This window comes from Cupressus sempervirens, chromosome 1, assembly GCF_028749045.1.
Source record: "Cupressus sempervirens isolate cs-2001-9-10 chromosome 1, ASM2874904v1, whole genome shotgun sequence".
In the NCBI taxonomy this organism is placed as follows: domain Eukaryota; kingdom Viridiplantae; phylum Streptophyta; class Pinopsida; order Cupressales; family Cupressaceae; genus Cupressus; species Cupressus sempervirens.
Window position 1 is genome coordinate 403,298,423 of NC_143118.1, and position 26,662 is coordinate 403,325,084.

Sequence of the window (26,662 nt, forward strand, 5' to 3'; positions counted from 1 at the left end):
TTTGTACTAAGAACTGAATTCACTATAAAAACCAAGTATTGTAGACCAGAACAAAATGAAGATCTAGTGAATACAACCTAAAAGTTTAAAACTTCAATACATGGGATCCTCTTAACACTTGCGGTTTTCTTGGTGCTGACAAACATTTCCTCCTTAAACCTTCAAAAGCTACTTTAGTGCATTCAAAAGCTCCGGAGCTCAATGCCAGTCTCAGTTATAGATCAGATAAATTCATTAAGAGTGCAATATACTTAGAAAACACAAGTATCAGTTTTCTTTGATTTACATAAACATTCCGATCTACGAACGAACATTTGCAAGCCTTGCCCTTATCTCTTCCATCTCTTGTTCATCATCAACACCTTCAGCAACAGCTTGTTGCTGCCAAAACATACACATTTATCAGACCTAAATATAACTCCAATACATGTAGCCATCCACACACCTCATAAATGCTGCTAAACTAATATTGCAAAATATATATGTATACCTCTTCAGGCTTCATTTCCTCATGAGCAGGCTGCTTCATCTTCTCCCTTCGTGTAGTTGCAGGCATTTGAGCTGCCGTCTCTCCAGCAATCTCACTCAATACTTTATCAACTTCCTCCTCAGTTTCTTCTTCAATGTCCTCAGAATCGAGTGCAGAATCAACTGAATCATTCACCATCTCTTCAATGACTCCTGCCTGAATAATTATATAAATCATGCAATTTATAAAAGGACCAGAAAAATGATAAATTTAAACAGAGTTAAATCGTTGAAACACTGAAGGACATTCAAAGCAAATAAGAAATAGTCATGGATATTTTTCATCCATCAAGTATTGTACTTCCAAAGTTATTGCATGGTAGGCTGTATCAGTGTATGGCCATACTCAATTCTGTTTTTATCCAGTGGGTGTGACCTGAGTAGTAAGGTATGAGCACAGTCACAAGGAAGGTATAGGTTCAACTCAAGAAAGGAACCATTGAACTCAAGTTTACATGATCTGTGATGATACAACTGCTAAAGCACGTGGAGGACTATAAAAAAACAATCAATTTCATTTTCAGCAAAAAAAGGTGATTGAAACCTTGGTCATTTCTTTTGTAAATTCTTGCATTGTAGCAGCCACTTCTGGAGCCTTCATGAGTCCATTTACAAGCTTCATAACTTCTGTACTTTTTGACAAATGTCCAACAGCACGAGCAGTTGCTGCAAGGCAAAGTACAATAAATTGCATCAAATTTCCCAACAAAGTATAGCTGTATCAAAAATAAATGTCCATGTACCATAAGATGCATCATAACAATCATACGCATTTATAGAAATTTCCAAGCTAATGGAACACACAAAGCTATTTATTGTTTCTTATTTATCTATTATCAACAAAAATAGCAACCATTCACAATGTACTCTCTATTCAGCTAAGATTAATGAATTGGCTAGCTGGTTCAGGTACAGCTTTTCTAATATGACCCCTCTCTCTCTCTCTCTCTCTCTCTCTCTCTCTCTCTACACACACACACACATATATCAAGTGCTAGAGGAGAAGTGCAACCTCGCTACAAAGCTCAACCAAGAATGACTCAAAAGTGGATCATAATAATCAGGAAAATGAACTAGGAACATTTCAAGTTGTACAGTGATTTAAGTGCTTTTACTATGTATAGTATATTGATTTCCTTTATGCTTCTTTATTTTACTTTGAGATTTGATTTTTTATTTCACTTTCACTTTCATCTCTTGGACTTGAACACTATATATATATATATATATATATATATATAGCTCAAACTCTCTATATATGTAAATTCATTTTTTCTGTTGTAAAACAACTCTTAGTTAAAAAGATGTCACTCCTGAAAACTTGTGCACATCTACAAACCTGCAGAGTGATTCTTCCTTTAGCTCTGCAATTATTCTGCAAGCTGGATGCGGCTAGGATAACTCGGTGGGCAGTCTGAATCAGTCTATATTGTTCAGGGATGCCCTTATAGGATGGCACTTGAGTTACGCAGATTTACAAATAGCATGAAGAATGGTAAAACAGTGACAGCAGGCTTAGAAATGCTACATTATTCTGGTAACATAGATCCACAGGAGTCCTGGATCCAATTGGCACTTGTCCAAAACCAGGATAGCATCATACTAGTGCCTAGCTCAAGGGCATGCCACCACTCAAAGAAAAAATTTATTTCAAGAGGAGCACAATACTAGGTCCTAAATTGCAGGTCGGAACTGTTATTCTAGCAGGCCACCTCCAAGAGTATCATCAACTAAGATGCAATTGTCTTGGGCAGTGCACTGAGGAAACCTGAGTCATTTTGTAAATCTACGCTATGGAGAGAAGCTTAGACTCTTCCAGTTTGAGATTCTTTTGAAAAATCTGAATTGGATCTCTAACAACAGTATTACTGTATTCAAATCCATAATTGATTTATGATAGAAATAAAGTAGAAGATTTTTCCGCCACTCACTATGTTAAAGTGTAGCTATGCTTTAAATAATTACATTGTTTTCAATGATTGAACTCAATAAATAACCCCAATAGCGTATAAAGTTATAAATATACGTAAGATATTTCATTGTGATGGGAGCAACAAGGCAAGGGGTGACGTTTTCAAGATGGTATTTTTTGGAGGCCTTTTCTAAGGGAAATAAAAATTAGATATATAGAAAATTACAAATATTCATATGATAGCATTCTTAATCCATTCATCAAATAAAGCATAGAAGCTTATTCATAACATTAGAGCTCCATTAAGATCTCAAATGAGAATCTTAAAGCTAAAAAATGAAACAATACGCACCTTCCAGTAATGCAGGTTTAAATTTTCTCAATTAAAATGCTCGATACAAGTGCATATGACTATATGCATAAAGAAAAATTAGGACAATAATAACTTCCCACATAACCCATTGAGGAAAGTAAACTAGATTTCAAAACCAAGTAAATTTTGGAACATAGCAGCATACAAGTTGACACATCTAAGAACAAGTAGGAAGAAGAATGGAAGAATAATATATAGAAAAGAAAAAACTGTAATATATTTGGGGAAAACCCTTTTGGGTAAAAAACCACACATGCCAAAGTACCAATCCAATGGATTGATCTACAACCAAAACATGGTAAAAAACACATGTAAGCTAAGAATCTTAATATTGAGATCTCTATTTTTCTCCTCTCAAGCGAATCTGACAGCATTCCCTGCAACAAAAAACTCCTCATAGCATCTCAACCCAAACACCCAACTGAATAGGATAACATCAACAAGGAAACCACAGATGGTTTAGGAAAACCATGAGCCAACTGAGACTATCATGGCATCCAAATCCATGTCTCAAATCCCAACGTAATAGAAAACCATGAGCAACCAAGACTAGTACAGCATCCAAATCCATGATTCAAATCCAGCACATTTATATTCCATGATGTATCCAATAGGCTAAGAATTGGAGGTGTCAATCGAATACACCGGCTTGGGCACCCAAATTTGGCATTTTCTTCCTTTAGAAAGATGCCTATGGCATATGTCGAATATTTTCAACCTCCCTCTTACATGCTCTTACATGTGTCATTAAATCTGTCAAATATAAATCCTATCATGACAACCTTACAAACACCGCAAGATGCCAAAACAATGCAAAACAATGCCACCTAAATGTAGGAGACCTAACGCCTCACATGAGGCCAAAGCTCACTAAAGACGAAATGCAACCATCCTCCATATGGGAAGACACACTCTCACAAGAAGACAAAATCACTAAAGATGAATTAGCAAGTACATATGAAAGTATTATAAATGAACATTAGAAATGCATGCTGAGATATCTTTTCCCAACATTCTTCCACTTGACAAACACCTTTAAAGAGCAAGAGAAACTATAACAAAATTTGTGAACCACCAAGGCAAACCACACTATCCCAATTGAACTTCAATGTGCTCATTTAATCCCTCCATGTAATGTCTTCTTTCTGATTTTCCCTAATAATCACAATTGCCACAAATTAGGGTTAAGGCTTCTTCAAGTATGTAATCCATAACTTTATCCCTGCATTCACTGCATGAACACAAATTCCAACATACATATTAGTATTAGGATTAGATCGTAGTGTAAACATTAAAGAACATATATCATTATGCAACACCTAAGTTGTATGTGAATGTGAATTCCAATTATAGAATATATAAAATAAGGAGGCATGGCAGGGTGTCCGAAGTCAGCAGTTCTCCCTCTATCCCTCCTCCATTCTCCCATGGTTGGAGTTAACTATGATTGACCACTAGCCTCCCGATTGATTGATCATTGGCCTTCTGATTGATTGACCACTGGCCTCCCGATGTACGGGTTAAGGTAGTGGTACATGCAATAGGTTCCCTTAGCAGTTCTGCTTTATTCACAATGGAGTAGGTTGCCTTCCTAATCGTTCTCCCTTAACTACCACTACAATAGGGTGCTCTTAATGGTTCTCCCTTAATTATAGTGCAATAGAGTGCCCTCATAGCTGTTCTCCCTTAACTACTACTTCAATAGGGTGAACTTCACAGTTCTCCCTCAATCATAGTGCAATAGGGTGCCCCCATAGCTGTTCTCTCAAAACTGCCACTGCAATAGGTTGCCGTTAGCAGTTCTCCCTCAATTATAGTGCAGTAGATTTCCTTCATAGCTATTCTCCCTTAGCTGCCAGTGCAATAGGGTTCCCTTAGTTGTTCCCTCGATTACCACTGCAATAGAGCACCTTTAGTGGTTGGCCGTCAATTGTAAATTTCCTTCCAGTTCTTGTGCCACACTACCATCAAGTTTAATTCATATCTTTAATATTCATTAACAATAAAACAAGATTGCATTATCGAAATCACAAAACTATATTAATCAGCATTTCTGTATTACCAAGAATATTATTAATACTCTAGGTTTGGGGCTGAATATAGTTATCCTCTTCCTGATACTAAGGAATGGATCTGCTGAAATCACATCCTTCTTGTAGTCTGAAGCTCATTTTATTCTATTCATTTTCTCCCCATTCAATCTTTATACGTACCTAATGATGATAGTCACAACCTTTGTCAATAGAGTTCAGATTATATCTCTCTGCTGATACAGCCTTTTTTACATATTAAACTCCGCCCTTTACGAATAAGTGTCATTCCCTAATGAGGATTGCTGTTTAATAATATATATTTTCTGTATTCTATCTGCTGCTACTATTACTATTACTATCCTTTGTTGTTCCTGATCAAATATTCTAATTTTGGTCAAACTTCTTCCTATCTATTTCATGTCTTTCCGATGGTATAAGCAAGTGCTTGATTAAGCAGCTCCAAATATGGATACCAAAAAGAGAAAGATTTGTAAGAATTTCCACACCCCCCTCCCCCTCAGTTGAGTGAGATTGGTCTGCATCTTATATCTTGTGCGATGGTAGTGGATGCAACTTGAGAGACATGTCTCTTCTCTCTATTCACACTACTTTATAATACATCAATTAAGTCTTTGTAATGGGCACCCGGGAAATGCCCAAAAACTCGTTCTGATACCACTGTAATGGACACCCTGGAAATGCCCAAGAACTAAACCAATTGCTGAAAGCAATTTTAATGTCTTTGCATAGGTTTCAATCCACATAACATGAGCAAGAAGAAATTTATGCAAATTGAAGATTGAACCGCTGCTGAAATAATATTAGTTCTCAAAATGATAAAATCAAATACATAGTAATGTATTCCAAAGGCCAAACCCCAAAGGAATGACGTCTAGAATGTTACAAGAAAGGAGGAACGTCCTCTAATGCCAAAACCAAATCTCTAACTCACACCTCCAAGCTTTTATCAAATACAATTCACAATCATCCAATGCCAAACAATGAAGCTCCCACCTCTATTTATACTTTCCCTACACCCTTCTAGAAGGAAATCAAATATTTATTAATTGCAAGTGCTAGAAGCTTCCCCCTTCCAATAATTAATGCACTCTCTAGAAACTCCTCCCTTGCAATACAATAATTAATTGTGCTTCTAGAAAATTAAATTACTAGAGGCTTCCCCCTTTCCAATAATTAATACACGCTCTAAAAGCTTCTCCCTTGTAATACAATAATTAATTAAATTAATTAAATATAAAGTCACATTTTAATTTTTAATTTATTTAATGACTTTGTAGGAAATTAATTTAATTTTCTCTTATGCTCCACTTAGCCTTGGAGAACGTGAAGGCTAAGAACTCCACTTAGTTGCTAAAAAGATGGGGACATTACAGCCCGCAATCCTTGAAATTGCTTGTCCTCAAGCAATCTAGCAACACAATGAACTCCAACCTCCACCCCGATCCCAATTGAAGTAGTATTTGACATCCCTGTGGACATTAAACCAACTGCAAATGAGCATCATCAGGACCAACCACATGTCCTACAGCCTAGCACCCAAAACTTGTGCTGATGATGTAGAAGTTAGGATGTCACCAGAAGGCAACTCCATAGAAGATCTATGAAAACTCTTCTTCCCTATATCCAGCCACATAATATATTTTGGACTAGAATCCTGATCATCACCAACAGCCAACTCCATAGAAGATCTATGAAAACTCTTCTTCCCTATATCCAGCCACATAATATATTTTGGACTAGAATCCTAATCATCACCAACATGCATTGGAAAAGATGTAGCTATAGGAGAACCATATACACTCATGCTAACTGTATCAACAATAGGTGTAGCCACATCGAAATATATGGACATAGGAACAACACTAACTGCTGCAACAGAAAACTGAACCGAATCTATAGTTCATGAAAACTCATAATCAACATGTGCGACATCATTAGAACACACATCAACAACTGCATGCATACTGCTAAACTCCTCGTTGGATAGTTCAACTGGCACAAAAGTGGCTACTGATATGACGGTATCCTCGCGTTCTCCTAATCCAACTATTGCTGCATCACCATCCCCTGACAAAGCCTCATATGTGGACTCCTGACTCTACACACGACTCAACACCAGATTGTGAATCAATAATACTAGAGCGTAAACCCACATCTACTGACTCCGCTGAAATGCCCACATCACCAACATCATAGCTGGGTGGCTCTATACATGTCTTGATCCCACCTGAGGAATCAACTACCTCCTGCACTAGAGAAACATACAAATCTTCAACATTGATGCCCATCCGTCTAGCCATAAGTTGAAACATCATTTCCATTCGCTTGTTCTGCTCTTGTTGCATCATATCCATTCACCTATTCTACTCATATTGCATCATATCCATTCACCTATTCTACTCCTATTGCATGCACTGCCCCTTCTCTAATGTACCCAATAACGATCTGAGCATCACATCCTGATCTAGACTGATATACATTTTGTCAAACACTTTTCCCTCTATCCGACTGTTCCAAATTCCATATAAGACCTCCACAAGATGGCAAGGCTTATAGCTCTGATACCACTGTAATGGGCACCCAGGAAATGCCCAAAAACTAAACCAACTGCTGAAAGCGATTTTAATGTCTTTGCATAGATTTCAATCCACATAACATGAGCAAGAAGGAATTTATGCAAATTGAAGATTGAACCGCTGCTGAAATAATATTAGTTCTCAAAATGATAAAATCAAATACATAGTAATGTATTCCAAAGGCCAAACCCCAAGGGAATGACGTCTAGAATGTTACAAGAGAGGATGAATGTGCTCTAATGCCAAGACCAAATCTCTAGCTCACACCTCCAAGCTTTTATCAAATACAATTCACAATCAGCCGATGCCAAACAATGAAGCTCTCACCTCTATTTATACTTTAAAGTCACCTTTTAATTTTTAATTTATTTAATGACTTTATAGGAAATTAATTTAATTTCCTCTTATGCTCCACTTAGCCTTTGGAGAACGTGAAGGCTAAGAACTCCACTTAGCTGCTAAAAAGATGGGGACATTACAGTCCACCCTCCTTGAAATTGCTTGTCCTCAAGCAATCTAACAACACAATGAACTCCAACCTCCACCTGGATCCCAAATGAAGTAGTATGTGACATCCCTGTAGACATTAAACCAACTGCAAACCAGCATCATCAAGACCAACCACATGTCTTGCAATCTAGCACCCAAAACTTGTGCTAATGATGTAGAAGTTAGAATGTCACTAAAAGGCAACTCCCTTCTTCCCTGTATCCAACCACATAATATATATTAGACTAGAATCGCTATCATCACCAACATGCATTAAAGAAGATGTAGTGACAAGCGAACCATATGCACTCATGCCAACTGTATCAACAATAGGTGTAGCCACATTGAAATATATGGACATAGGAACAACACGAATAGCCACAACAGAAAACTGAACTGAATCTATAGTTGATGAAAACTCATAATCATCAACATGTGTACCATCATTAGAACACACATCAACAATTGCATGCATACTACTAAACTCCTCATTGGATGGTTCAACTAACACAAAAGTGGCTACTGATATGACAGTATCCTCGCATTCTCCTAATCCCACTATTGCTGCATCGCCATCCCCTGACAAGGCATATATGTGAACTCTTGACTCTGCACACATGACTCAACACCAGATTGTGAATCAATAATACTAGAGCATAAACCCACATCGACTGACTCCACTGAAACACCAACATCATAGCTGGGTGGCTCTATACATGTCTCAATCCCACCTGAGGAATCAACTACCTCCTACACTGGAGCAACATACAAATCATCAATATTGATGCCCATCTGTCTAGCCATAAGTTGCAACATCATATCCATTTGCCTATTATGCTCCTGTTGCATCATATCCATTCATCTATTATGCTCCTTGTTGTGAGGTTTTCACACCATTGCCCCAAAAATTTTGGGGACCCCCCTTTTTTTTTATCGCCTCGGCAAATTTTCGGATTGTCCAAAAGTTTTTTTTTGAGTTTCGAGAATTTTGAGCCTTGGACACTTTCAGGCCAATGGGAGAGACTTAACTTATTTTCACCTGATTTTTTTCACTTGATTTTCTAGAGCCACCAATTCTATCCTTAGGCCGAAAAAATTTCAAAGTTAATTTCAACTTGGCAGGATAAAATTGTACTTAGACGTTTTCTTTTGAAAATCTAGATATAATTGTATAAATTTGAATAATCTTTCAAAAGGAAAATTTTGTTAGACTTGAGCTTTGGAAAATCTCAAATTTTGCTTTGGTGAAAATTTTAATTTTGTAAAAATTAAGCTAAATTGCAAAAATCGATTTTTGGCTCTAGAGGCAATATTATTTTATTTTTGTCAAAAAAAATTAATTGGCATAGCAAAATCGATTTGGGTAAAAATTGCAAAAAATTGACTTTAATAGATTAAAATTGCCTTGAAAACTTTTGCCTTTAATAAAATTGGTAATTTAATATTGAAAAATGGCTTTTGGTTAGCCAAAATCCAATTTTAATGGACGTATTAATTATTATATCCTCATTAAATGGAAATATTTAACATCTCCAAGGCACCATTTAATTTCTTTTTGCAAATTGAAACTAATTGGCAATTTAAAAAGCAATTTTCATTTTGGTAAAATTAATATTTAGCTAAGTATTTAATTGTGGGTCATAATTTTGCATTAATTATTTGTTTTTCTCTCTCCCAAGGTCCAAGTCGGCTAGCTTGGGGGGAGTAAGAAAGTTGGGTATAAGAGGAGGCCTCTCTCCCATTTCCTCCTCACTTCTCACTTCTCCTTCTCAAGGTGTTGGCGATTTTGCAAGAGCAGATCTGCACTCTTCTTGCTTGGCAAAATTTGTGGAAGGCAAAATTTGTGGGAGCCGAATTTTGTGGGAGATAAAATTCTGATTTTTGCAAGAAGCTGCAATTTTTGCCCTAGGTTGGGTAATTTTGTTTGGAGGTAAATTACATGAAATTTTTTGATTTGCAAGTGGATTTGAAGTTCTTGAGGTCTAGTCCTAATTCCGAAAAGTCGTACGATTATTGGTTAAGGTGAATTTTCATCATTTAGAGTTGCAAGGGGTCCTTAAGCTGACATCCTTCTTTCGTTCTAGTCTAAGGATTGCTTCCCTTGGTTCTACTTGCCTACTGGTCCACCACTCTACCATCCCGTAATAGGGCGACAAGTATGGAGGACGTTAGTGCAAGTATGAATCCTAAGCGGACAAACACTAAGAAAGACAAAGAGGATATGATGCCCAAAACACCCTTCTTCTCGAAAATGAAGCGAATAACCGACACCAATATCGATGCAGTGGACATGATACGAATGAAGGACAAACTAAAGGAAGGACAATCCCCCTTGGCTACTGGTAAAAGTAATTTCAAATCATTTGAGTTGAAAGGGGTCCTTAAGCTAACATCCTTCTTTCATTCTAGTCTAAGGATTGCTTCCCTTGATTCTACTTGCCTTCTGGTCCACCACTCTACCATCCCATAATAGGGCGACGAGCATGGAGGATGTTAGTGCAAGTAAGAATCCTAAGGGGACAAACACTAAGAAAGGCAGAGGATATGATGCCCAAAACACCCTTCTTGAAAATGAGGCAAATAACCAATACCAATGGCAGTACAATAAAAGGATATACAAAAGGCAGTTGCACATCACAGCCCAGGCGTCGACACTTCCATTACGACCATGATGAGCGACAACGGAGCAGCCCTTGATTTTGAAGACATCAGAGAAGAGGATATCACTGAGATAAGACTTGGATGAAGGTTGGATGTGCTAGAAAAGGTTGCCATCAGGAAGAAGCATCTAAGCACCCTTTCCTCTCTCAATGCTCTTATTGGATTTGTGAAAGAATATGAGAAGGATCATGAAAAGATGCTACAAGTAGCAAGCAGCATGGTGAAGTGAGTGGAACTCAAAGCGAAGCACACACCTTGTCCTCCTATGGAAGAAGTTAACGAAAGGCTAGCTAAGTTCATTGCCTTAGCTAAGAAAATGAAAGAAAATGGAAGATTTATATTAGAAGATCATTTGATATAAGCCCAAGTGGCAATTTCCCTTTCTTCTAGAATAGGACAAGTATCTATTTCTGATTGGCCACCATTTTGGTGCCTTCTCATTGGTTGCCACTTTTTTCATTGGTCCATTGATGAGGTGGCATCTTCTCATTGGCCAATGGGGTGAAAACCCTAATTGAGGTTTTTAAGATCCAATCTGGATCTTGATCTTGTTTTGATCTCCACCGTCCGTTGTATTTCTAGCCCCTATATAAGGCCATTTTCTCTCATTTGTAAAGCGTTGGAGAAATTGTTGCGAAGATAATACCAAAATTGCTCTCTTTTTCATTGTTGCGATTTGCATGTTGATTAAGAACATCGAGTATTATTGCATGTTTTCTACTTCCACTTAGTTAGATTTCCTTTCAAGTTGTTGTAGCAAATTTCATTTCAAGTTGTTTAAGTGAGAGTGAAGTAAATGGATAGTTGCATGGTAGCATTAGTAGGTGTTTGATAGGGATCACTACTAGACCACTAGCATCCTAGCGGCTCATTGGGAAGCCTTGCGTGGCAAACTAGTTTATTATTCCTTTGAATCATTGCACTTGTGGAAGTGAGGTCGCTTGTCAACTCTCATTAGGTTTGATCCCTGTCCATTTGCTAACCTTCCATTCGTAGGAGTAGGAGTAGAATAGTGAGTAGCTAGGTAGTCAAAGTTTAGAGAAGGAAGTTAGAGAAGTTAAGAATAGAACACATCCATTCACCTTCCACCACCACCGCTTTCTCATCAACATCATCCTTGGCAGACACATCCTCCATCATCACCACCATCAACATTATTTGCCACCCGCACATTTCACAAACCAAACCACCATCACCTTCATCCCACCAAAGTCCAAGTCATCCTTGAATGAAAAACGTAAGGCTGCCTATGTGATTACCAGCGAATCACATCGATAAAACTAAGTGAGTATCCAATAGTGTAAGGAACATTGGAGTTATACTCATGTCCCATGAGCAATAACTTTTCAAGAGAGGAGTTGCATGTTTGATATCCCATATCGAATACCCAAATCCTAATATGTTATGTAAGTGATACAAAACTTGCATCAACACTCCTGTTGCATCATACCCATTCGCCTATTCTGCTCCTGTTGCATACGCTGCCCCTCCTCTAATGTACCCAATAACCTGAACAATACATCCTGATCTGGGCCGATATACATTTTGTTAAACACTTTTCCCTTTATCCAGCTATTCCAAATTCCCTATAAGACCTCCAGAGGATGGTAGGACTTATAGCTCTAGTATTGCGAAAATTATAAAGCCCTTATTGCATGCTCAAACGTAAATGCTTAAGATCTCCATAGGATGGCATGACTTATAGCTCTGATACCACTGTAATGGACACTCGGGAAATGCCCAAAAACTCGCTCTGATACCACTGTAATGGACACCCTAGAAATGCCCAAGAACTAAACCAATTGCTAAAAGCGATTTTAATGTCTTTGCATAGGTTTCAATCCACATAATATGAGCAAGAAGGAATTTATGCAAATTGAAGATTGAACCGCTGCTGAAATAATATTAGTTCTCAAAATGATAAAATTAAATACATAGTAATGTATTCCAAAGGCCAAACCCCAAGGGAATAACATCTAGAATGTTACAAGAGAGGATGAACGTCCTCTAATGACAAGACCAAATCTCTAACTCACACCTTCAAGCTTTTATCAAATGCAATTCACAATCATCCGATGCTAAACAATGAGGCTCCCACCTCTATTTATACTTTCCCTACACCCTTCTAGAAGGAAATCAAATATTAATTAATTGCAAGTACTAGAAGCTTCCCCTTCCAATAATTAATGCACTCTCTAGAAACTCCTCCCTTGCAATACAATAATTAATTGTGCTTCTAGAAAATTAAATTACTAGAGGCTTCCTCCTTTCCAATAATTAATACACTCTAGAAGCTTCTCCCTTGTAATACAATAATTAATTAAATATAAAGTCACCTTTTAATTTTTAATTTATTTAATGAATTTATAAGAAATTAATTTAATTTTCTCTTATGCTCCACTTAGCCTTTAGAGAACGTGTTCAGACTAAGAACTCCACTTAGTTGCTAAAAAGATGGGACATTACAGTCTGCGTTCCTTGAAATTGCTTATCCTCAAGCAATCCAACAACACAATGAACTCCAACCTCCACCTGGATCCTAAATGAAGTAGTATGTGACATCCTTGTGGACATTAAACCAACTGCAAATCAGCATCATCAAGACCAACCACATGTCCTACAGCCTAGCACCCAAAACTTGTGCTGAAGATGTAGAAGTCAGAATGTCACCAGAAGGCAACTCCGTAGAAGATCTATGAAATCTCTTCTTCCTTGTATCCACCCACATAATATATATTGGACTAGAATCTTGATCATCACCAACATGCATTGGGAAAGATGTAGCTACAAGTGAACCATATGCACTCATGCCAACTATATCAACAATAGGTGTAGCCACATCAAAATATATGGACATAGGGACAACACTAACTGCCGCAAAAGAAAAATGGACCGAATCTGTAGTTAATGAAAATTCACAATCATCAACATGTGCGCCATCATTAGAACACACATCAACAACTGCATGCATACTGCTAAACTCCTCATTGGATGGTTCAACTAACACAGAAGTGGCTGCCGATATGACAACATCCTCACATTCTCCTAATCCCACTATTGCTGCATCGCCATCCTCTGACAAAGCCTCATATGTGGACTCCTGACTCTGCACACATGACTCAACACCAAATTGCTAATCAATAGTACTAGAGCATAAACCCACATCTATTGACTCTACTGAAACGCTCTCATCACCAACATCATAGCTGGGTGGCTCTATACATGCCTCGGTCCTACCGGAGGAATCAACTACCTCCTATACTGAAGCAACATACAAATCATCAATATTGATGCCCATTTGTCTAGCCATAAGCTGCAACATCATATCCATTCGCTTATTCTGCTCCTATTGCATCATATCCATTCACCTACTCTACTCCTGTTGCATACGCTGCCCCTCCTCTAATGTACCTAGTAACCTAAACATTACATCCTGATTTGAACCGATATACATTTTGTCAAACACTTTTCCCTCTATCCGACTATCCCAAATTCCCTATAAGACCTCCACGGGATGGCAGGACTTAAAGCTCTGATACCACTGTAATGGGCACCTACTGGTTATAACTTCGTGAAACACTTTCAACAATTGTTTTAGTTCTTGGGCATTTCCAAGGTGCCCATTACAGTGGTATCAGAGCTTTAAGTCCTGCCATCCTATGGAGGTCATAGGGAATTTGGGATAATCGGATAGAGGAAAAAGTGTTTGACAAAATGTATATCAGTCTAGATCAGCATGTGATGTTCAAATGGTTACTGGGTACATTAGAGGAGGGGCAATGTATGCAACAGGAGCAGAATAGGCGAATGGATATGATGTTACAGCTAATGGCTAGACAGATGGGCATCAATATTGACGATTTGTATGTTGCTCCAGTGTAGGAGGTAGTTGATTCCTCTGGTCAGACCGAGGCATATATAGAGCCACCCAGTTATGATGTTGGTGATGAGAGCATTTCAATAGAGTCAGTAGATGTGGATTTACGCTCTAGTATTATTGATTCGCAATCTGGCGTTGAGTCGTGTGCAGAGTCAGAAGTCCACATATGAGGCTTTGTCAAGGGATGGCGCTGCAGCAATAGTGGGATTAGGAGAATGCGAGGGAACTGTCATATCAGCAAACACTTCTATGTCAGTTGAACCATCCAATGAGGAGTTTAGCAATATGCATGCAATTGTTGATGTGTGTTCCAATGAAGGTGCACATGTTGATGATTATGAGTTTTCATCAACTACAGATTCGGTTCAGTTTTTTGTTGCAACAGTTAGTGTTGTTCCTATGTCCATATATTTTGATGCGACTACACCTATTGTTGATACAGTTAGCATGAGTGCATATGGTTCACCTGTAGCTACATCTTTTTCAATGCATAATTAATTTTTTAGAAATGGGGTTTTTAAACAGATCTTTTACTCCTCCCTTGCAATAGGATAATTAATTGTGCTTCTAGAAAATTAAATTACTAGAGGCTTCCCCCTTTCCAATAATTAATACGCACTCTAGAAGCTTCTCCCTTCTAATACAATAATTAATTAAATTAATTAAGTATAAAGTCACCTTTTAATTTTTAATTTATTTAATGACTTTATTTAATACACACTCTAGAAGCTTCTAGAAAATTAAATTACTAGAGGCTTCCCCCTTTCCAATAATTAATACACACTCTAGAAGCTTCTCCCTTCTAATACAATAATTAATTTAATTAATTAAATATAAAGTTACCTTTTAATTTTTAATTTATTTAATGACTTTATAGGAAATTAATTTAATTTCCTCTTATGCTCCACTTAGCCTTTGGAGAATGTGAAGGCTAAGAACTCCACTTAGCTGCTAAAAAGATGGGGACATTACAGTGTTCTTCAAAATTAAGGATTTATATTAAATCTTAACCAATAGGTGTCATTTTTTTATTTCCATTTCATATAATATCTCTGCCTGAGTTGATATTCTTTAATGAATATCCCAAAACTGCAGTCCTTATACTCAACCGTTGTTATTTCTTTAATTTAATTGACTGGTCAATGTCAATTAATATAATCAATGGTGCTTAGTCTTCAAACTCCCTATGATTGTATGTGTTTCCTTTATCAGTTTATTCCTCATTAATTTATTGGAATCGCTTCTCTCTGAACTGGCAACATCCCGCTATTAGAAACTATTACTTGTCATCTTCATATCATAGAAACCTCCACCATAAACAAATTGCTTTATTTGTTATATTATTTGAATGTCATAATATATGATCATTATCGTCTATGAGTTTCTCCCTTGATACTAAGCATTTGCAGTAAGCAAAGATAATATTGTCAATATTTGATGGGCACATCACAGTCTTTCCCTCTCAAAGTATTCTTGTCAACAAAAATTTAATAATCATGGAGATCTATCATAATCCACGTCCCACTATGCTCCTTTGGTATTATCTTATATGTTTTCTCCTCTATTTCTAGTGTGAACTAAGATTGATCATAGAAACTTAAGTTTGCTCTCATTTTCCTGAGGAAAGTATTAAAGAACATATGACAGTGCCAGTTGTATTTGCAGAACCCAATGTTTGCATGATTCAAAATTCACATCTCTTGGGTTCACTCTAGTTAATCTCTTATTCTAGGTCAACCAGAATGAAACCAAATACAAAGCACGCACAATGAAATCATGAAGATATAAAACATATGCAAAGCATATCTTAATTTTACAATATTTTATTTTGGGAATTGGCCTATTTTATGTTGTCATTGCTAGAGTTTCACCTCCTCAAAGCTTCATCGGTTTCACTCCTTCGATCATTGATTGGATGCTCTTACAATCTCCTCCATGCTTTATTTTCTTGTTTGGTGTTCATTCTATTTCTTAGTCAAGTATTGCTTCTATTTTGTTGTCTCGACTACTTTTTCCACATATATGTCCTAGTTCCCATGATTCCTTGCATTTGAAACACACAATCTTCCTTCTTAGATCTTTTGATTGTTTTTGGGCATTCTCATCTTCTCAGTCCACATTCAAGATTCTTATTGCAATGAAAGCATTTTCTTTTTGGAAATTCCCTCTTATGTTGTTCATCTTTGTGAGAATACTTAGTCGTGTTTGATAAAAATCTTATATATTTTAATAGTTGGGTATCAAACTTCATAGATTTTTGGATTGCTTCCTCTTAAGTCTACTGGGTCCAATGCATTCACCACACTTTTGATAGATTCTTTCAGTCCCTCCACAAATAAGTGAGTCTTTCTTGGGAGATCTTTGGTACCATGACCGCTTGCAAATTCTTCCACTACCCCTTGTTGTTTGAGTTGGCTTAATTCCTTGAAGTGTCATCATAGATGCTTCTAATCAAACATCTTAATGAGTTCTTGCATGAATTCCTCATAAGTGTGAAGAGCACACGATTATACTGAGAGGGGGGTGAATCAATATAATAACAATTTAGCCGATTTAAAACTTGTATCCAAACAATAACTTCAAATACTGAAATAAACAATTATTTATATGAACACAAGATTTACGTGGAAACCCAATGCGGGAAAAAACCACGACAAATAATTGCTTTATATATAAACTATTCTTTTAGAAATTGGTTTGTAGGCTACAACCTACTAGAGGCTCCAACCTCTATGTTTATGAGCACTGACTCACTAGAAGCTTCGACTCCCACTCTTCGCAAGCTCCGACCTATTGGAAGCACCAACCCCCACTGCTTGTCCTCGTGAGCACCAACCCACTACACAAAAACTACTCTTCCAACTTGGCAATGTTGCTCGTCTTCAACTAATGATGTACAATTGAAATGCACAACTTCCCTTCTTTAAATTGATATTTATATCTGCTTTAAATTTACTTTCACCTTTGCAAATATCTTTCTTTATTTTGTCTTCAATAGAGCAGCAATTCTTCTTTTTCAATTTTTATATCTTCTCTTTAATATCACTATATATATAAATATATATATATTCTTTATTCTCCCTTTTCAATATTCTGATATAAGTATTTCTTCCACACTTCTCACTCCTCTTTTATTCACCTCCTACACCTCTTTTTACTTCATGTCTTTTGTTTCTACTTTCACTTCTCTTTTGCACTTTTACTGCTTTAATCTTCTTTTATTTATATATATATTTAACAACTTACAGCGCATTTGATACTTCACCGCTCTTCTCTGCTCTTACTCTTATCGTCACTTCATCTACAACTGCTCACTTCTTCACTTCCACGACATTCTCTTACTTTTCATCTCTTTTCTTCAAATATACTTGTAATCTAATATTCTCAAAATACAATTTGATCTGCTTTAAATATCCTCATTTTTATTGAAAAGACATACCCTTTTAAGATGAGATATGTCTCTTTTTATGACTTTGCATTAAGCACATATATAATATATTTCTAATAAAGTAAGAACCTCTCTTAACAAATTGTATCCATTGATTTGTTAAGTCAAAACATTGATTTGAACAAACGGTGTTATTCCTTTGTTTATTTTTGATCATTGAATCGCACTTCCTGATACATTTGTAGACATTATCCTCAATAATAATAATAAATCAGTGTTTTTAACTTTTTCAGAAGTAGACGATACTAGTTCTCCCAATAGATATGTCACTGCCTTCAATCCCTTCGCTGCTTTGAAAACAATCATTGTTTGAATTCCCTTTCATTCTGCAAATGTTATCGCTGCAGAATCTTTCATTTCAGACACATTCAACCTTTGAATCCATTATTGTGCCAGACATGTTAGATATTGGGATGCGAACTTCTCTTCACACTTGTACCTGCAGGTTTAGATTTCATTGCTTACTCACAATGCTATTGGCACACAACGTGTTTTCTAATTTAATCCTCATCGGTACTTTGTTCTATATACACCATTTTAATATTTACGGTAATCATAATCTGACTGGAAATTCATATCAATGAAGAGTTTGTCCTTTCTAAAGATTTGCTAGAAATAGAAAAGATATATTATTCAAATGTCTGTTACTTATCATCTTATTGTGCCTTCTTTTTGACTTTCGATTTGGACTTGTTGATGTGTCTTTAATTTCTGTCAATGCCTCCTCTGTACATTGGTGGTCATAATCTCAGCTGTATCATTTACACAATCGCATGACTGGGCTTTGCTTTATTTTATAAAACTAATGTATTGATCACTGTCCATCATACAAGCGTTGCTCTTTCACAATGAACTGCTGCAACTGTGTCCTTGATTAACTTCAATGATTCATCGCTAAGAATGGTTCATCTTTCAAAACTGATAATGCCTCTATGGGTAATACGGCAATGAATCTCTCGACCACGTGTTGTTCCATCTATCCCTGCTTTCAAAGGATTACCATATCGTTCATTAGCTCGTGATATATGAAGGCTACCGATGGCGTTTCTAGAAAATGAATATAAAAACATGGGCTGTTTGAACTCTTATCAAATATTCATTGTTGGCTTGTCATCATTTTACTACTGGATTCGATATCTGAATACAATAGATAGGTTATTGCATATTTTCTTTTATTGCAATCCATAGATTAGCTGCATCAAATTAATTTGATATTAACTGTTTGCCATTATGTTGCTGTAGTATCTCTGCAGTAATCTTCAATGTTTTCTGTGCATAATATATTATTGCACAACTCCTGTGACTTACACAGTGGATACTAAAATATTTGATATCTTCTCCTACCTGTACATGTTTGACTTCTGAACCTGTAGATGTCGCAATCATAGCTGGTGTATGTCTTTCTTCATTCTTTAACAACCACACTATATTTATGTGTCTGTATATACTCAGATTAATATATGTCTCTTTATTATCTCGATGTTCTTTATACTGATGTTATAATCACTTCACTATATATTTCTTGTTCACAAACTATAGGCAATATTAATCTCTCTTTCCATGCATCTTTCCATATATCTGATATTTCTTTTCATGTTACAAATGCACAATGAAGTAACTATTGTATCATCGTCATAGTATCTTCAATATCTGTATAAACCATCAATGTCGATTCTTCTTCACACCTTTGAGATCAATGACAATAATTCCATCAAAGTGGTTATTAGTTGGTGTCCTTGGGTGATAAGGCCAGGGTGCCACCAATCATGGGCTATCTCTATTAAATGGAGCACCGCAAGTGTAATTGCATTTTCTTCCCTCATGGGGCTTAATGAGAGACATGTCTTAACTTTTGCAACCAAGTGTGATTCTTCCCAACTTATCAAAGTTAGGAGGCGTTACTTTACTTATTCTTTTAGGTCTTTATTTGTAATGATCTTTACTAAATCTGATCGATGAGTTCTGATCTGGACTTGAGGTATTTTGTCAAACAGTTATCAAGAAATTACAATTCATTCAGTAGTTATGCATACTGTAAATATTATATCACTGCTTACCGATACAATTGCTATGAGCTGATAAAGTTAACCAATGTTATTCCAAATTTCCACCAATCAGGATCAAACTGAACTTAGAACTTAATATTCATACCTTAAATTTATAACAGTAAGGCAATAATCCTTAAGCTATACACAGAAGACAAACTGACAATCTTACAGTATTAGCAATGTAAATAGTGCAGGAAGGATTAAAGGAGGACAGACCCGTGACATTGGTGAATACCGTTGCAAGGTTTTATGAGTGCATTAACATTCAACCTGTCACCAGTTCCAAGTATCCGACCACCTGCTGTCTGCTATGATTCTCTATCACCGCCCGTGTTGAGGGAGGGAGTCGTCTCAACCCGCGGAGGGGAGTAATACCAATACCACTGTCAACTGCATATGCCGTGAAGTCCTTAAGATATTCTTCTGCATTCACTTCCAGCCACTACTCTTACATTCCGCCTGACCAGGTAGTTACTGCTCGGTAGTCCTTCCAATCCTGTGGTTTCCCTTATTAGTCATGTCCTCTGATTATTACTGGAACCCATGGTTTTTACTTGAAAGACAATGCCTTGAAAGGCACAAAATGGATACCTAATACTGCTCCTCGGAAGTTACACAGCGAATCAAATATTACCAGCATATGATTTTCTGAAGTAGTTACTAAAACACTCACAGGGGGACTCCACTGTTATCTTCGACCATGAAATAGTTGTTTCTTTCTGCCATTAACCTTAACTGCTGACCATACAATCGTTGGCATTGAATAAGACCAGCCTCTATCGGTCCGTTTGGTTCGTGGAATTTAAAAAACCTGGAATTTTACAAATCTTGGTTTAGCCAAATCAAGGTTTTGCATATCTTCATTCCGATATTTGGGAGTTTACTGAAACTGTTTGTTTCACTCGGAAGATGCATGTGAAGTGCATAAGCTTGGAGTTGAAGTCAAATTTCAAAAAGTAGTCCAATCTATTGTTTTTACACTCCTCAAAAAACAAAACCAGGTTTTGATTTGCAATTCCTGCTTGCTAGTAGGAAGTTGGAAAACCTGGTTTTGAGGCAAAATTGGCAGTCGCGTATGCTAATTCCATTTTGCAAATTTTGAAACAAACGCACAAATTTTCAAATCCGGGTTTTGAAAAAGCCAATTCTTGTCATCTTCCACGAACCAAACGGACCCTATGCTTCTGTGATAAACAATCTACTCCCAACTTGATACATAGTCACTGTCATTAGCTGAATTCTGCCTGAACTGTATGGTAATCCCAATATGAGGGGTTGGGGTGACGTCCAACTTCCTCAAGAAACTCAAGGGTTTTTGTCCTCAAAGTTCACCAGTCACATTTAAGCAACCAGAGCTAAAGAATATTTAATTCATAAACCTTTTGTGTGTTATTTCCCAAGATGGAGTCTCATATTTATAACCTCGAAGTGAGGTAAGAGTGTTGAAATAAGAGATGTGGGATAAAACACCAATTTCGTCTTCTAGTCACTTAAGTCACTTGATAAAGTGAATGACTTTTAAAACATAAAGTAACTTTATTAAAGTACTTTAATACATTAAATGACGAACTTAAGATAATTTTTCCCTTGTGATTGGCAGGCATCCTTACTGGTAATGTTGTTAATCTACCCAGATGTGAAGATAGATTAACCAGGCACCAAAAGAACTAGTGCGAAAGAGGGGACATGACAGTCCTCCCTTCCCGGGATTGCTTGCCCTCAAGCAATCTCAATGTTGGATGCTGTAAAATAGACTCACCTTCCCAAGTGGTGTCTTCATACGATAAATCCTTCCAACGGACTAGAGATTCTCTGACAAATCTATTTCACAACTTCCTTTCACTGGTCTCAATCACCTCTGTCGGCTCCAAAAACAAGTCTACCCTCCTCATCAAGTGGAGGCAAGCCCTCTGACGGTACAACCTGCTAACCAATTGCCTTCTTGAGGCATGAGACATGAAACACGTTGTGGATTGGACTATCACCAGGTAGATCCAACTGGTAAGCAACCTCACCAACCCTCTTGGTGATGCAATAAGGTCCGTAAAATCTGGTTTGAGCATTTCTAACCCATTTTTCTTCAAGGAGCTCTGTCTATATGGCTAGAGACGAACATAAACCATGTCACCTATCTTGAAGCTCTGCTCAATACGATGTCGATCAGTATATAACTTCTGTTCATTCTGTGCCTACTAAATATTATCCCTAAGAGATCTGAGAATATCATGTTGATCCAGAATTCAATCTTTGGCTAAAGGAGCCCTACTGTCCTGTAAGGCCAAATCAATGAAGGAGAGAGGTTTATAGCCATAAAGAGCACGGAAAGAAGTCATCTGAATGGACATGTGATATGTGGTGTTATAGCAATACTCCCCCAAATACAACCATTTAACCCAGGTTGTTTGTTGACCTGCAATGTAGTTTCTCAAATACCCTTCCACCCATTTATTCACTATTTCAATGTGACCATCCGTCTGTGGATGATAGCTAGTACTAGGTGTCAACTTGATACCTGTCAATCTAAAAACTTCCTGCCAAAAGGTGCTGAGAAACCTGCTATCTCTATCACTCACGATAGCCCTAGGTAATCCATGAAGACGAAAAACCTCTCAAAAGAACAACTCTACCATCTGAGAGGATGACCAGTCTATTGCAATAGCAAATAAGTGCATGAACTTAGTCAATCTGTCTACCACCACAAAAATGCAGTCCCTACCCTGGACCCACGGCAACCCCGTGATAAAATCCATGGAGATACTCTCCCACCTCTGAGCTGGAATAGGAGGAGACTGAAGTAAACCTGCTGGGAAGCCCTGTTCTGACTTGTTCTGCTGACAAGTCTGGCACTCTCTGACATGCTGCAATACATCATCTTTAAGCCCTTTCCATGAGAATCTCTCTCTAATATGCCGGTAGGTTTTGAAAAAACCTAGGTGACCTGCTAAAGGTGCATCATGTAAAGTGTGCAATATATTCATTTTACATTACGATTCTAGTACTAGGTAGATTCTATCCTTATAATATATGATATCATTCATTACCTTATACCAATCATCCTGAAGTAGACTATCCATAATCTGACAAGTGTGAGTATTTTTAGAATACTCAACTAACAGTTAGGACCTCCAATCTATTGAAATCTCGGAAATGGCACAGCACTCCACCGCTGAGGGTCTCCTAGAAAGTGCATCAGCAACTATATTATTTTTACCCTTAACATATTCAATGTCACAATCATATGCTTGAACCTTGCTGACCCATTTTTGTTGTCTTTCATTCAATTCCTTCTATTCTAGAAAGTAACGCAGGCTGTTATGATCAGTCTTTGCTATGAACTTACTTCCTACCAAGTACTGTCTAAACTTGGCTAAAGCATGCATTATGGCCAGCATTTCCTTATCATAAGTAGAATATAATAGTTCGCTGCCCCTAAGTTTCCAGCTCTCAAAAGCTATGGGATGTCGGTCTTGCATCAAATCACCCCGATTCCACTCCCTGAAGCATCACACTCCAAAATAAAGGGTCTAGAAAAATTCGGAAGTGCCAAAACCAGGCACGTGCTCATTACCTGTTTCAGTTTATCAAAGACTGCCTATGAATCCCCTGTCCATCTAAATGCCCCTTTCCGTGTCAGATCGGTAAAAGGGGTTGTTACCTGGGAAAAACCTCTAGCAAATCACTTGTAATAAGAACAAAGGCCAAGGAAGCCCTGCAATTCAGATACATCTCTCGGCGGTAGCCAATCAAGGATTGCCTATATCTTTTCCTGATGTACCTTAACTCCCTCTATACCAATCACGTGACCTAGATAGAGAATCTCAATTAGTCCAAATTCGCAATTAGACTCCTTTGCAAATAAAGAGTGTTTTGCCATGAGGCTAAGGATCTCGTCTAGAGGCTGCAAATGTTCCTCCCAAGTTTTGCTAAAGATCAAGATGTCATCAAAGAAGACCCCCACACTCTTTCGTAGCTTCTTTCTAAAGATGTGGTTCATGCATGACTGAAAAGTAGCTGGTGCGTTAGTGAGCCCAAATGGCATCACCAAAAACTCATTGTCCGTAGTGGCATCTGAAAGTTGTCTTATGCACATCCTCCTCTCAAACTCGTATCTGATGGTATCCTGATCGAAGATCTATCTTTGAGAAATAAACAGCTCCATGAAGCTCATCTAATAACTCATCAATGCGAGGAATCGGATACCTATTTTTAATGGTCCTCTTATTAAGGGCGCGGTAATAAATACGCATCCGAAGAGTGTCATCCTTCTTTTTAACCAACACCATTGAAGAGGCAAAAGGGCTGGAGTTGGGTCTGATATGTCCCATATCTACCAGTTGCTTAATCATCTTCTCTATCTCTTCCTTGTAATGCCTGGGGTGACGATAAGGAGTGGTAATGACGGGTTTGGCGCCCTCCTCTAGCTCAATGATATGCTCTCTATCTGGTGGAATACCTAAGGGTAAATCCTCAAATACTCTCCTATGTTTGTCAAGCACCGTCTGGATGTCACAATGGTACTGTTGTCATGTATCTTGTATTTTTTCCTTAGAAGAGATGAAACACTGTATCGCCCACTCAAAATCATTGTGCCTCAAAATGGCTTCCATCCTGTGAGTTGTTATCAACCTGGGCTCCCCTTCTGGCATAGCCTTGAGGATCACTTGTCAGCCATCCTATAAGAACTCCAACTGCATCTTCTCATGATCAACTGTATATCTGCCTATGGTCTGTAACCACTTTCTCCCCAACATGGCATCTAGTCCATCTAAATCCACCACATAGAAATCTGCCTCAAGGAGGAAATCGTCAAATGAATTGGGAGTCCTGACACCTTCCCTGCGCATTTCAATCTCTCACCTCTTGCCACCCTAACCTCAAACTCAAGTATGTCATCAATCTGTAAATTCCTCTTGGTAACCCATCGTGAGCTTATGAAGTTATGCGAGGCACTTGTATCCAAGAGACATATAATACGTTGTCCTCTAACAATTCCTTTCAAATGAAAGGGGTGTCCTGTGGGATCGCTAGAAAGTGATGCTATAATAGGAGGCTGCCCCTGGGTATCTGCCTTCTTCTTCCCTCTCGGTGGTCGATCCTCGTTCTCCTCCTCATCGCTGCCCTCTTGCTGTTCATCCTCCTCTAAAAGTACCTCTACATAACGTATCTTGTCCTTGCCAAGGCATCTATTGTAATAACCCCAACCTGTTATAACTTCCTGAAACACCAAATCCTTCTCAAATTCAATTGTTTGACATTTTGTCAAACACTTTGCAAGCACGTTCTGATACCAATGTAAAATCCCTTGCCCAAACTGATTGATTTTAGCTCACAGAATATTGTCAAACACTTGTATGTTGTCTTTCTCTTTTCTGATTTTTCTGTGTTTCAGATTGTTTAATATAGTTTGAATGATGCTAAGAAATTTAGAATGTTCGCAAATGATATTACAATACCTCTTACAATGAACTAATATGCAAGTGCAGTTCTTTTTGGTATTTTCAATACATATACATGGAAACTAGATATGGAATGCATACTTACAGCCAACTAACATATTGACAAACAATTGGCATACAACTATTATGTTGATCATATATGCTATTAGATGGAAATTTCGTCAAACAAATGGTATGTAACATATATCTTCTTATTTAAATTCATTCCCATGTACAATGTTGCTATGAATTTGCCAAGACAAATGGGCTTACAATAATAACTACAACAATGCCAAATCAGATACTAAGTTATCACTTACAACATCAAAATTATATGCCTAAGATTACAATGCTAACTACTAATAGTTGCAAGAGGAACCTAATAATAGTGATGCCCATCACTTACGACAGCAAAATTATATGCCTAAGATTATAATGCTAACTACTAATAGTTGCAAGAGGAACCTGATAATAGTGATGCCCACAGATGGAGATGAAAGTTGCATAAGTACTGTAGTCCGAGTACTGTTGCGCGGCACTGTTCACAGCACTATAGGAGCCAGCAATAAATGTATTCTCCAATTTAAGCACAAATAGAACTCCAAAATGAAGCTCTCTTGAATGCCAAATTCAATGGATATTTCACCACCTCAAATGGTTGCAACACTAAAGAATTGACGCTCTCCAATGGCTAATTGAAATCAAAAACCCTTAGTTTCTTCTCCCAAGTTTATATCAAATGCAACTGACAATAATCGGATGCTTAACAATGAAGCTCTTGCCTCTATTTATTCTTTTCCTTCACCCTTCTAAAAGGAAATAAAATATTATTTAATCACATTCTCTAGAAGCTTCCCCCTTTTCAAGGCAATAATTAGTTGTACTTCTAGAAAATGCACTCTCTAGAAACTTCCCCCTTTCCAATACAATAATTAGTTGTGCTTCTAAAAAATTAAATTAATTAAACATAAAGTCACCTTTTAATGTTAATTTATTTATGACTTTATAAGAAATTAATTTAATCTATTTCTCCTTATTTCTCCACTTAGCCTTCAGAGAATGTAAAGGCTAAGAACTCCACTGAGAAGCTAAAAAGATGGGGAGGAGATTACAGTCTACCCCTCCTGAAATTGCTTGTCCTCAAGCAATGTCAACTTTGGAAGCTGCAAATTTACTCACCTTCCCTAGTAGCATCGTCAACCGGCAAGTCCTTCCATTTGATCAAATATTCGCTGATAACTTGTCTCCTCAATTGTTT

At 37.3% G+C, this 26,662-nt stretch overlaps 1 protein-coding gene across 1 annotated transcript in view; it reads right to left on the reverse strand.

Moving 5' to 3' along the window:
* VPS24.1 (SNF7 family protein) overlaps nucleotides 1-26,662 on the reverse strand; it is a 71,598-nt gene continuing 44,936 nt past the window's right edge. The window contains exons 4-6 of the mRNA XM_089827186.1: nucleotides 1,073-1,194; nucleotides 491-685; nucleotides 1-381 (exon numbers count right to left, since the gene is read on the reverse strand). Coding sequence (XP_089683312.1) covers nucleotides 301-381; nucleotides 491-685; nucleotides 1,073-1,194 — 398 coding nt within the window. The 3' untranslated portion in view covers nucleotides 1-300. The remainder of the gene's footprint in view (nucleotides 382-490; nucleotides 686-1,072; nucleotides 1,195-26,662) is intronic.